Raw genomic sequence first — 13,200 nt, forward strand, 5'->3', positions numbered from 1 at the left:
CCCATCAACTTTGAAGCCGAATCTCTCTACCCACCTCAGTCCCCCCATGACTCACCTGTCTTTCAATCAAGTTTATTTACCTAAAAACAATCCCTTATCAAGTCTCCTTAGTGGGTCCAGCCAGCTTCTCAATATGACAACACATGCATACATAAACATAAAAAGAGTCTAATACATACATAAAGTTTCTAATACAACATAATATGGAATGAAGTATTTTCTCATGAATTTTTATTGATTTTTATGTCAGTGTGAAAGGTTAATATTAATCTGAGTAAATAGTATAAATGTACATATACTAACAATATAATAAATGTGTATTTTTGGTATAAATTTCTATTTTAAAAGACACCGTTACAAAAAAATGTCTCATCTCCATACTAATCTATTTTTTGCAGCACTACTGATAAAATTATGGCAAAAATCTGTCCTCACAATAAATTTTCTATTTGTTCTCATTTCTTTCACCACAGATGACTCACACACGTGTCAGTTTTAAATAATCATTCTTCAAGGGGAGAGTCTTTTACTGGTGGTCTCTCATGTCAGAGTATATGCTCTCATCCGGTAACTCCCTCTTATTCTTCCATCTTTTAGCTTTTCTTGAGGGGAAATCCAGCGCCACATAATTTACTCCTACATCTTCACTCTCCTGCAAATTATTAAGGGAAATTAGTGTTGTGATTTAACAACCAAGTTAAATCGTTACAATTTTCATTAAATGGGTAAAAACACACAGAACAGTCAGTCAGTGAACTGCAAACTCCTCCCACACTCAGTTGTTTATAAAGCTATTCATTATGCTGCCAATCCTGTGCTGCAGCAAAATACGTTTTATAGTAGCATATTAGGGAAATTAAGAGGAAAGATTTTGATCTGGTTTACTTAATGCCACACAGGTCGTACTGTGAAGAAGTAAAGACTCCACAGTGCTGGAAGCTTTTGACACCATCGTAGATATTATTAACTGGAGCCAGTCTATTTATAAAAACCTCCCTAGTTGAATGTTTACAAAAGCCACAAAAGTAATTGCAGATTTTTGGAGGCATATTCAGGGTGAATGACAGCCTCACAAACCAAATCAAGACCAAATCAAAATCATTGTAAACAATGCTGGCGTAAATCACTGATGGCACTATTTCTTTGGTTTGTTGGTTTTCTTCCAGTCTTACTTTATATGAGGCAACTACATGTTTCAGTACAATGGCAACTGCAGGCGTTACCTATCCACTTAGTTACAATCATGAAAACTCGTTTTAGTACAAGCAGAAATTTTAAACTGAAGTGTGATATTTTCTGAGTCACGGTAAAATTGCTTTCATGACCCAACCAAACCTGTCATAGTTTGATTTTAAGGATTTGTTGGAGGAATGTCAGGTGTGATTGATTACTTGGCTGCAGTTTTACACCTCAGTGTCAGATCATCTGCTATTTATTTGATCTTTGTTGTCTGCATTGCTTGCCTGTATCTCACAAGCTCAAACTGCTTCCTGTTTCTCAAAGAAAATGTTCAGCTTGCTGGTTCTATGTGTTTCAACCCTAAAAAGCTACACTGTATTCACTTTGCTATCCATGGTGTCTGCACAGTGTAGAATAACATTATTCTACACTGTGCAGTCTAGTCATGCATTTAATGATATTTAGAATATATATACCACATTACTCAGTTGATCCACAGCTGATCTCTCCTGTTGACTGATTGGAGGCTGACTGGAGGCTGTAAGTTGTCCTGTTCATAAAAAAGAAGACAAAAACAGTGTTCAAAACAGTCATTTAAATGTTTGTCAGGCCAAAACCAAGAACCTAATTATCAAGATTATACTAAAGACTGTACTAGACTATACTGGATAAGCCTTCACCTTGTTCTCTGTGCGATAAACATGATGATGGAAACATTCCTTTGAGATTTTATTCACCTTAACTACCACCTTCAGATTCACCCTGCTGACCTGTTCTACAACATCCAGAAATCGTTATATTTCAGAAATATTAAAATCTATCTCTTAAGTCTGCTTAAGTCTATTGAAGTGATTGTCATGGTCATGTAACCACTTTGAAACCACTCCTGCTTCACTATCTGCATTTGTTACTCATTCAGGAAGTAACTATATGGTAATTATTGTAGTGTCTTTACCTTACAACATAAAGCACCTTTGAGGCGACTATTTGTTGTGATTTGGTGCTATATAAATAAAATTGAATTGTATTAACCATTTGAGGTTTGGTAAAGGAATTGTATGAAGATATCTATATATATAGCTTGAGGGTCCTACGCAGTATCTTAGCCGTTTCCAGGACTGTGCTCTTCTGGACAGAGATCTTTGATGTCGTTCCTGGAATCTGCTGGAGCCATTCTCACTGCCCCAAGTGGTCCGATTACCACGGGGACCACTGTTACCTTCACCTTCCACATCCTTTCTAGTTCTTTTTGGTATTTATGAAGCTTTTCGTGTTCTTTCTTCTTGATGTTGCCATCCCTGGTATTGCTATGTCTATCACTATGGCTTTCTTCCTCTGTTTGTCCACTAGTAGTATGTCTGGTTGTTTAGCCATCACAAGTTTGTCTGTCTGTATCTGTAAGTCCAACAGGATCTTAGCTCTGTTATTCTCGACCTCCCTGGGGGCATATCCCATTTTGACTTTAGGAGTTCCAGGTCATACTCTGCACAGATGTCCCTGTATACTATGCCAATCATTTGGTTATGGTGTTCCATGTATGCCCTGCCTCCTAGCATCTTACACCCTGCTGTTATGTGCTAGATTGTTCCTGAGGCAGACCCCAGCCTCTATCAATCTTGTGCTCAGAGCTTGTTCCTGTGCTGCCATGATTAGTGCCACTGTGCTCTATGTCAGTCCAGCTTTGTCCAGCCATTGGTAGGATTTTTCTATATCAGCCAGATGCCTGTCCTTTCATGATGGTTGCTGTTCTTTCTCCTCTTCTTTCTCGGGTTTCTGCTGCCAGAGGTCCTCACTAAGCACATGATCCTCTGTGGCCATATTCCTGATGTATTCATGGATCTTTGTTGTTTCATGTAGGATAGTGGTTCTGACACTCACTAGTCCTCGGCCTCCTTCCTTAGCATACAGTCTCAAGATGCTGGATTTGGGGTGAAAACTTATATGCATGGTAAGGAGCTTTTTTGTCTTGATGTCAGTGGCTTCTATCTCCTCCTTTGGCCAGCTTGTTATCCCAGCAGGGTATCTGACAACTGGCAGTTGATTGCCTGGATCTTGTTCTTCCCATTCAGCTGACTGCTCAGGACTCTCTTTATTCTCTGCAGGTACTTAGCGGTTGCAGCTTTCCTAGCGGCCTTTTCATGGTTCCCATTTGCTTGTGGGATTCCAAGGTACTTGTAGTTTTCCTCAACGTCTGCAATGTTGTCTTCTGGTAGTGCAATCCCCTCAGTTCTGACTACCTTTCTTCTCTTTGTCACCATCCAACTACACTTCTCCAGTTTGAATAACATTCTGATGTCATTGCTTTAAATCCTAGTAGTTTGGATCAGTGAATGGATATCTCGTACACTTCTGGTATACAGCTTGAGGCTGCCTGGCATGGAGTGCAGTTAGCTTCTTTAACCAAGTAGGTGTGCATCATGTCAGGAGCTGTTGCGGTCTAGCTCTTCATATTTGAGACTCTTTCTTGGATATCTGCCACTGTGATGGTTACTGGAGCCACTTCAGGGAGGTTGCTGTGGTCTGTTCTTTGATCCACTGAGCATTGGTGTTTGCTCAGTGTCCTCCTGCTCTCTGATGGAGACGGTCGCATTCTATCTCTCTCCCTGCCCTCCCTATCTCTCCTGCTTGCTGCTTGCTGAGAGCATCTCTTACACACTGTCCGAATAAGAACAAGATTGAGAGCAACATGGATCTGGCAAACTGGGCCCTAAACACCAGTGATCGAATTTTCTCCACTATGAGATCGGGGAAAGGGGAGCCTGCGTGTCCGAGTGGAACAGACTCAGTTGGATATGTCATTGATTCTTGGAGTTCGTGGAGACCTGTGTGCCTCTCATATTCTGGAGATTGAGGATGTTGAAGACGTCTACATATTCGGCTATTTGGTAGCGGTATCTCTTCTGTTTGGGCTCGGAGGATACCTGATTTACCGGGAAATTAAGAAAATCTGGGCAGCAGTTCGACATCAGCCGAGGCTGCAAACCCAGGTGGATGGCTTGTGCAGGGCCGTACAAACTCAGACTCAAAGCCTGTTGGACCTGAGCTGTAAAGCGGACAGGTAGTCCAGCTGAGAACGTGCTCGCAGGCGAGAGGGGTTAGATCTGGAGATAAGGTTCAGTTTCTGCACGGTGAGGACGGTAACAAATGAATTTTGAATATTGGATTACTAAATAGGTTCACCAGTAAGACTGAATGCTGTTGGAAAAAAAAACATGCAGCCTGTTCCAAAACAACATATGCATTATCAGGAATTCGGCTCCCTAGCCAGCCTTGGGCTGGCAATCATATCTCTCCGGGACAATGTGTGACGGTCGCTCTTCCCCTCAGCCCTCTCTGTGATTTGTGAAGTTGGATCTGGTGTACCACGGCCGCTGATGAACTTCCATCACTATCAGCGAACTGTTTTGGCTAGGAGCTGGCATCTGGCTCCACAATGCCCTGACCCTCTCGTCGCCATCTGCATCCCCTCCTACCCCCCTCCTCCCCCACCATATTGCTATCCTGGCTTTAAATGTGCAAATATGCTTTGATAAGGTGGTTTTTTTGGACCCTGATGACCCAGATGACTGTTTGTTTTAACCTAACTATCCCATGATGTGTGTTGTTTCCTTTTTCTGGGGACTGATTGTAGCGGCGGCACCAGTGAAGGCTGCGGCTGCGGACACCCATCTCCCCTATGTTAGTCTTGTCTGTTCTTCTCTGGATGGTTGTTCCGAACGCAATTTTGTTATATTATGATGGAATGTCGTTATATAACTTGTTGTATAATGATTAATTTCATTGTATGTATAATGACAATAAAGTTCTATTCTATTCTATTCTACTCTATTCTATCACATTGCATCCTTCTCCCATATGCTCTTCTGGTATTGATTTATCTCCAGCCTTGGTCACAGGTGCTGTTCTCATATTGTTCCCCTGCCACTGAGAGTACACCTTGGATGGTTCAGTGGAGAACATCCAGTTTATTCTCATGGCTTCTATCTCTCTGGTATATCTCTTAAAATGGTTAGCCAAGGTTGTGAGTCTTTGCTTAGCAGTTTCTGAGGCCTCAGGTATGGACATCTTATTGAACTTCTAAGGCATCCCTTTCTTCATCACACCTTTCTTTGGGTCTGATAGCTGGCTAACTTCTCTCCATGCTGCCTTGATCTTAGCCTCTAGCCATCTTTTTTTATGGAGGGTACTGCTCCTTGTGGCTGTTCATGTAATAAACAAGCATCTCAGGGATCACTGTGATGGTCGAAGTAGGGATTTTTCATAGTTCTGCATTTGTATCTTTTAGTAGACCTTCAGAGCCTTGGGTGTCCAAGCTTCCAGCTCAGCCATGATTTAATATTTCAGGTCAGCTGCTCTGGCATTCAATGTATAAGTTGTTAAGGGGGCTTGGTATCCAATCTCAGAGTGTGAGGATGATGATATTTGCCCTCTATCTGTTGTCCTGGCTCCCCCTTCCCATAGCATTTGTGTTGCACCTCGTCAATCTCTAGCTGAGATAGCAGTTGATTTTTGCGGATGTTGCAACACTAAGCTACTAGTTGTTTCAATGTCAGTCTGGATGTTGGGTGATGATATATACATGCATAAATTGGTATCAACCTGATCACCACTAGCACCCAGCATCCTACCTTTGCAATGTTCACAAGTTGGTTTTTGCTTTCTGATGAAAATTAATGCAAAATTCACAACCACGGAGCAGGTCAGCAGTGTCCCAAGCACAGTAAAGAGGTGAAATCCCTCTGAAATGAGAAAACATACAAGCAGACATTTAACATCTCATTTATATAATTACTATCATTCACCATTATATAGTGTGATAGTGTACATGTAGTTCAGTCATAAGTCAGTTTCCTATAGGTAATTTTCAGCTTAACTATTTTAGTTTTGTGTTTTACAAAGTAAAGACTCTTTTTGGACCTTTCTGGACTGCAATCACTTTGCTGACTCAATTTCTTAGTTGTACAGTATCTCAGCAATAAATTGTCATAAAAGTTCATTCTGGCATTCATATTTTTCTATGTATCCATTAATATTTTATTTAGCACTACTTCAATAACAATTGCATTTTATTATAAAATGCCTGAAGACATTTTTTCTTATGAACCTCACTTGCATTCTTTGTTCATTACACACCAGATGGGTGTACAGTACTACAAAACAAGATTAATGGGTTAGTGAACTATGCTGAGCTTAATGTCACAGTTTTCAATCATGAATGTGGTTCTCTTTGAAGCTGGCTAAATAACTGTCATGAATGCAGGACCTGGGCGTGGTTTTCAAAGGTCTGGTCTAAGATCCGCTGGTGCCACATTTTCATTCATTTCTTTAAAGTAAGTAGATTATCTACTGAAGGTATACATTTTATGTATGCAGCATGTTAACTAAATTATTAATGCCGCCAAATGTGCTACTGTAAAGTTACATTAGCACAAATTGTATGTGTTTATTGCACTGGTGATGCAAAAAATTTATAATTTTAAGCATTTTTTGGTTCTAATGCTACTAAGTGTCTTTTACACAGCCATAGTTGCAGCTCATAGAGCTCAGATTACAAAATTGATTTATTTGTAGTTTCTTACCAGTAATTGCTCGTGTTCCCTTAATTTTTTTGTGCCACTATATTTATTTTACTCCTCAGTGTGCTTGTCATGATCAAATGATTTTCTGCCATATCAATCTCCTTTATTGTTTGTAACAACTGTATTGCATTTGATTTTTAAGTTTTTTTATACATCTGTATAACATGTAGCAGAAAAACTGGATTAACAAAGAACCTTGAAAATGACCATCATGATACCCAGTATCTCTGAATAGGGTTTTTCTCAAAGCTAGCTGACACAAGGAAAGGCTAGCTATGTTGAACTTGCTTCATAGTGCACTCCTCTGCTGAACATCAGCATCTTAGTTTTTAGCTTTTAAAACCATCACTATTCCCAGTAAAAGAACAAAATAAAAATAAAACAGTATTTCCCATATGCTTCAGGTGAACCAATCGTATTATAGCTATATTATTTCTCATTGGATTGGATTGCATTTTAAGTGTTCACGTAGCAACACTGACCTTTCATAGGCATGACAATAATCACCATGTAAACATGAGCAGTTCAAACGCAGGTGTCAGACAACACCACAGGAAATAAGTATAAAACACACACACACACACACACACACACACGAAAAATGCAGATAAAGAACAAAGACAGCAAAGGTCACAGTGACACCCAAATGCCATCTGTGAATAATCAATTCATGTAGGCTGTAAACTGAAAGACTATTTCATAGGTTACCAACCACTGTGGGCTGTGAGCTTTAAGAACATGTCTTTATAAAGTATTTTGAGAGTGTAAGTATTTACATACTTGAAATACTTGAATCAGTTTTTAAAATTTAAAATTTCTGAAATTATCATCTAATGATCTCTTGCAAAACTTCAAAGAAATCAAGAAAACAATAATCAAAACAGGTAAGTAAAGATTTAAATAATAAATACATACTCATCTCCACTTTAGTTCCTTCACCAAACAGGATCTCTCCACATGTGACCACAGCACAGTAGTACATCCCAGCATCAGATGAGTTTGTTATAGTTTTAGACAGAGTGTAGTCACATCTCCCTTTCTCTCTCTTTCTGATACCGCCATGGTAAATGATGCCTGGATGGGATTCTGATGCACCTTTAAACCAGTGCACTTTGTCTTCACCTGGACACTCAACTGTGTCAGTTTTGTTCTTGGAGAGGAGTGAACACTGCAGAGTCATTGTGTCGCCCAGATGGACCGACTCAACATCTGGAGTTTGTTTCACAGTGACAGATTTCTGCTGAGTTTTAGGATCTGTGTGATTCACAAAACACGATATGATATCAATGGTGTAATTGTTTGGGTTTTGACACAAATATGACAAAAACTGTAAAATGCATGTACTTTACCATTCACTGCCAAAACTGTGCCATTAATAAATTCCATTACGTATGCCGCTCCTGCTTGACAGAAGTATGTTGCTTCATCTTCTTTATTTACATTTCTTATGGTAAGAGAATGCACATTACCTACTCTTGTGGCACTGAATCTGGAGTTGTTAAATGGCCACTGAAGTGATATTTTGTCAAAACTTCCTGAGGCAATTGTTTCGGTCATATATCCAAAATTCAGTTTATACCAGTAAGACAACCCAACATCATCCCAACTGACACTGCATGTCAGAGTCACACTGTCTCCAAGTTTAACTGCAGTCAAAGAGATCTGCCGAGGTCCCACATTAATTTCACTCAGAGCTGAAGAAAAAAAAAAACAGAACAAAGTGCTTAAAAAGGCACAATCATCATATAAAGTACTACACTGCCATATATATATATATATATATATATATATATATATATATATATATATATAGTTTTATATGGTTCACAATGCTACATGCTACAGTACAGAAGAAGTGAACTCACACAATGTGCTTAGAAGAATCAAAGAGACAAGTCTTCCGATCATTGTGGTCCCTCCACCTTCGCTTGCAGAACTGATTCAAAGAAAGTTTAAGTCACAAAGTGATCAAGGTTTACAAAGTGGAAATCATGGTGATTGGCTGAAGCACAGAAAATTCACTTCCTGTAAAATAAATCCTTTTCAGTACAGTTTGTTTCCACTGATGATTCTTCAGGAATAACAACATAATCTGTATTTGAAAACCTGCATTATATATACACATGTAAATACAGTTAGACATTTATGTATAGATGTAGTGTAGTTTGTTTATGATGTCCACATTGTCATTTTAAGCACATGGTAATGAATATGTTGCATGTATATATGCACAACTCAGTATATAAAGGGTAAATATGATTCAAATGACCTGGGGTTGTGGTTACTTTTATTAATCTTGTGTCATTAAGGCAAAACAATAGCTACTAACTGCTAAAGTTATTGAGCAGCAGAGCAGTCCTGCAGTAAGTGAGTAGTGAAGGCAGCACAGGGATGAGTGTAAAATGTAAGATTAAATAAATGAATTAATTTCACTTTTCCATAATGTTAGACATTAATATGGTGGACCCAGTGGTGCATGATTCGAGTGTTGTAGTTTTGTTTTGAATGCATTCAAACTGATTTGTGTAATTTTTTCCAGTCAAACTGGTAAAGGAGCTTGCAAGGTGCTTGGAAGGAAAACCAAGCACCTTGCAAGGATATTTAGAAGAAAACCATTGAAAGATAGTTATAGATCAAAGCACATTCATCAGGACTGTACGTTTACTGTCTTACAAATTACATTACCTTATACTACTATGCTACATTTCAGTGAGAATTGTAATTCAATGTATGATTTTTACTTCACTTCATCTGTTTTATGTTATTTAAATTTGATTGTTTCAAAGATTTAATGCATAAAACTATGAAAAAATGCTTGGAGTTAAATTTAGATCCTCCTTGGTCAGCTAGAAAATTTACAGTGTGGTTATAAAATTTCAAAGGTGATCTGAATATTTTACCAACTGCCAAAAGTGTGAAAGTATTCTGATCACTGTTAACATCTTCTGGTCAACATGAGATGACTTATGTACAATAATAACAAATTCAAGAATCATTTCAGAGGCTAATGTGAAACTGATATCCTCAGACACCAATGACCAATACTGTAGATGTAAATTGAGGGTTTTTTTTGTTGTTGTTTTGTTTTTTCCATCTGAGATAATATTATAGGCAAGTACTTACAGTTGATGAAGCCACAGCTTATTGAGCAATTCTCTGTGAAGTGAGAAATGATAGAGGGAAACTGCAAAAGAGGCCACCACACAAGTACGCTGACTGTCTTGATAAAAAAAAAAAAAAAAAAAACACTCTGCAACACGTGCATGTTGCAACTCACATTTTCCATAATGCAAGCTAAACCAACCCCATTTCACATGCATACAGTATACGTCATATATATTGTATGTCGTGTCAGGACCTTTAAAAAATAATCTAAAAAAAAAAAAAAAAGGCAGAAAATCCCAGAGATAAATAATGAATCTATCTCCATTCAAACAAAGTAAATAGCAGTGTGTTAAGTGGTCATTGCCCAAAAGCAAGGTGTTCTTTTGCTGCATGCATACATACAGATAGTTTGCAAACCAGTAAACCATCTGTGACCTCTGATAAATCTATAGCTCTTTGCATTCACTGTGATTCGCAAACTCAGCTGGACAGCTGCTTTCTAACGTTGCCACAATACTGCACACAAGATGTTAATTCCTTATTAGACAGTTTGGTCTCAAACTGAAACATTACTGTTTTTAGTCATTTTTATTGATGTATTTTGTATGTGTAGATGAAACAACTGCAAAGCCTCAGCTGTCTCTCTGTAACAGCAAAAATCAGCATGCATCTCATGGAGCAATGCAGTCCAACAGCTCTCTAATGCTTTACTTTTGTTTCTGTACACTCAAAATGAGTGTAAGCAAAACTCGCTTGACCTTTTCTAAACTTTTCTCTATAGTGCTACTAGGTGTTTCCTGCAACTCTGTGTCTGATTCACGCAGCCCAGCCCAGCTGTTCGCATCCCTTACATGTGTGAATCATTAATCTTGCTATCAAAAGGACATGAAAAAATAAAGTTCTGGCCAGCCTAAATTTTATTTTCCTCCATGCTGCCCTTGCCTCATTGCAAACCATGAAATAGTACTTTATTTGTACATTTACATGGACATCAATTGTCCTTTTTTCACTAAAGTTAACATGACTTTCAGTTAGCTTAAGTCTCAGAAACAGACATGATTCCTCACACATAAGTTATGATCCATAGCTAAGACTAACAAGTAGGTTGTTTTTGCATAAACGTACCCAAACACCACAGAAAAGCTTAACTTTACACACATGGAGACAAATCACTATATAAAAATTCATGTTCACAAGAAATGGACAATTTGTGGCCAAGAACACGAATCACTGGATTAAATTTTGTGTTACACTAACTGCCTTGATACTGTGTTGTCAGTGCAGATGACACTGAATGAGTTCATGGTCTTCTGAACTCCCACTCACAAATATGTAATGAACTGAAACATACAGAGTAAGAGTCTTTGTTGTTGTGGGCTTTTTGTTTTGACACACTTTCAGTATTTTCAAGCCCTCTTTTAACTCAAATTTTGTTTTTGCACACTGTAAAAATAATCCATGAAAAAACAGAAAATGCATCTGTAATTTTCTCACATTTTACATTACAGAACATTTCTTTATTTTATAGTTTCATTTGATAGTCAACCTCTGTGGGAGTAGAATTTAGGTACCTGCTTTGCATTGTGTTGGTACATGGCATTGAAAAGATGTGGGTAAGAGTTGCTGAAGCTGGGTTAAGAAGAGAGAAGCAGTATGGATTTAAGCTGAGAAACAGCACTGCAGCCTCCAGGAAGATGGAATTTTACACTCTTTAAAACTGAAAAAGCTTAACTTCATGTAAATGGACACAAATCAGTGTATAAAAGTTCATAAGTTCATGTTAAGTAATAAAGGGACAAAATTGTGTCACTGGATTAGATTTTGTATTACACTAACTGTTTTGATACTGTGTTGTCAGTGCAGATGCACTAAATGAGTTGTCTTGTGCAATCAAAGTTTACTGGACTCCCACTCACAAACAAATATGCAGTGAACAGAAACATGCAGAACAACAGTCTTTGTCGTGGTGTTTTGAAGTTTTTTTCAAGACCTCTATTTCAACTTAGATGCTCCTGTACACTGTAAAAAAAAGTCTGTCAAAAAAAAAACCCACAAAATGGTTTGGTTTTGGGTTTTTTTTGTCTTGTCGGTGGAGGGTGTACATAAGTAAATGGTAAAATTCAGTGTGTGGTTACACATAAAGAAAAACATCATTAAAACATTAATATGAAAAATTCCCTTATTTTGTAATAGCACATTGTGCTATATTCTTATGAACTGGTTTTTAAAGTGTATGTAAAATGAATGACATTTGTTCTTTATTCTTTTGTAAGCTACATTTGGATTTTATTTATTTGATAAGCTGCAGCACATGCTGACTAAATACAAAATTGCCATTGTACAAATTGATCACCCTACATCCAAAGATATCCTTCCGTGGAGCAAAAGGAAGTTCAGGTGCTTTGATGATTAAAGTTTATCGTTAGCACACTGGCTGGTAGGCGTTACCACTTCAGAGCACATTTGTAATCGTCTTATCTGAAAAACTGAGATATGAGACATTGCCAACATGCTACATAAACATAGCTGGGCTAGACACGTTGTTATTGTATAGAACAAAACAAAATTATATAACAAAATTATGCTTGCTGGCTTTCTTGGAAACAAGAGAACAAGAAAAATATGAGGATGTGGAGTCCCCTTTCTCTCTCTAGCTCTCTGGACAGACAGACAGATAAATGGAAAGATAAATAAAATTTTATACAGTATTGCACTATTAATAAGATAGTTGTTATTCCAAGAAAGGGCGGAGTCAACTACCAGATAAAAATTCTATATTAATATGCAAACATAAAACTAATGTTCTCCTATATATTATAAAACTAGAAGAGCATATCCACATGCACATTAACTTTACAGATGAGTGTGAAGCAGCAGGAATAAGAATCAGCACCTCAAAGTCTGAGGCTATGGCTCTCAAATGGAAAAGAGTGGAGTGCCCACTTCAGGTCAAAAATGAGTTGCTACCCCAAGTAGAAGAGTTTAAGTATGTAGAGATCTTGGCCTTGACCCCTGTGGGACATGGTTGCAGAGGGCAGGAGTTACCCCTGCACACCGCTCCCCGCTGCTCCCCACTGATTGTCACTGCTGCCCCTGGGATATGGGTGCCTGGGGGTCCTGGGGTGCGTGGCCAGATGTCTTGGTGTGGCTTCTGGCCCGCTCCCTTGGCAGCTGTGGCCTGGGGGTGGCTCGGGCCTCTTTTGCGTGGGGGGGCTATGCTGGGTGTCGGGCGATTCCTGGGCGCCTGGGGCCTCGGGGTTGCATTCTCAGCTCGTGCTGGGGGGGCTGACCTGCCGGGGGGATGAGCTGCTCATTGCCTCTGGCTCTCTGGGCTCTT

The 13,200-nt window shown here is 38.7% G+C and overlaps 1 protein-coding gene across 1 annotated transcript; it reads right to left on the minus strand.

Annotated features, from left to right (window-relative positions):
* Positions 1 to 5,555: 5,555 nt before the first annotated feature.
* On the minus strand, positions 5,556 to 9,931 carry LOC115787146 (uncharacterized). The gene is made up of 6 exons (XM_030739722.1): positions 9,882 to 9,931; positions 8,624 to 8,694; positions 8,108 to 8,452; positions 7,674 to 8,012; positions 5,779 to 5,918; positions 5,556 to 5,669 (listed from the first exon to the last, which is right to left on the minus strand). Exons 2-6 carry the CDS (start codon positions 8,664 to 8,666, stop codon positions 5,556 to 5,558), a joined length of 981 nt encoding a protein of 326 aa, XP_030595582.1. The 5' UTR covers positions 8,667 to 8,694; positions 9,882 to 9,931.
* Between the last annotated feature and the right edge of the window lie 3,269 nt (positions 9,932 to 13,200).

Source organism: Archocentrus centrarchus, chromosome 10 (assembly GCF_007364275.1).
Source record: "Archocentrus centrarchus isolate MPI-CPG fArcCen1 chromosome 10, fArcCen1, whole genome shotgun sequence".
Taxonomy (NCBI): Eukaryota; Metazoa; Chordata; class Actinopteri; order Cichliformes; family Cichlidae; genus Archocentrus; species Archocentrus centrarchus.

Bases quoted from the DNA above. Each gene is read 5' to 3' on its own strand.
- LOC115787146 (XM_030739722.1), bottom strand. From the start codon at position 8,666: ATGATCGGAAGACTTGTCTCTTTGATTCTTCTAAGCACATTGT. The intron at 8,453-8,623 runs GTGAGTTCACTT...TTTTTTCTTCAG, and splicing joins GATTCTTCTAAGCACATTGT to CTCTGAGTGAAATTAATGTG. The intron at 5,670-5,778 runs GTTGATACCAAT...CTGCTATCTCAG, and splicing joins TGGGTGCTAGTGGTGATCAG to CTAGAGATTGACGAGGTGCA.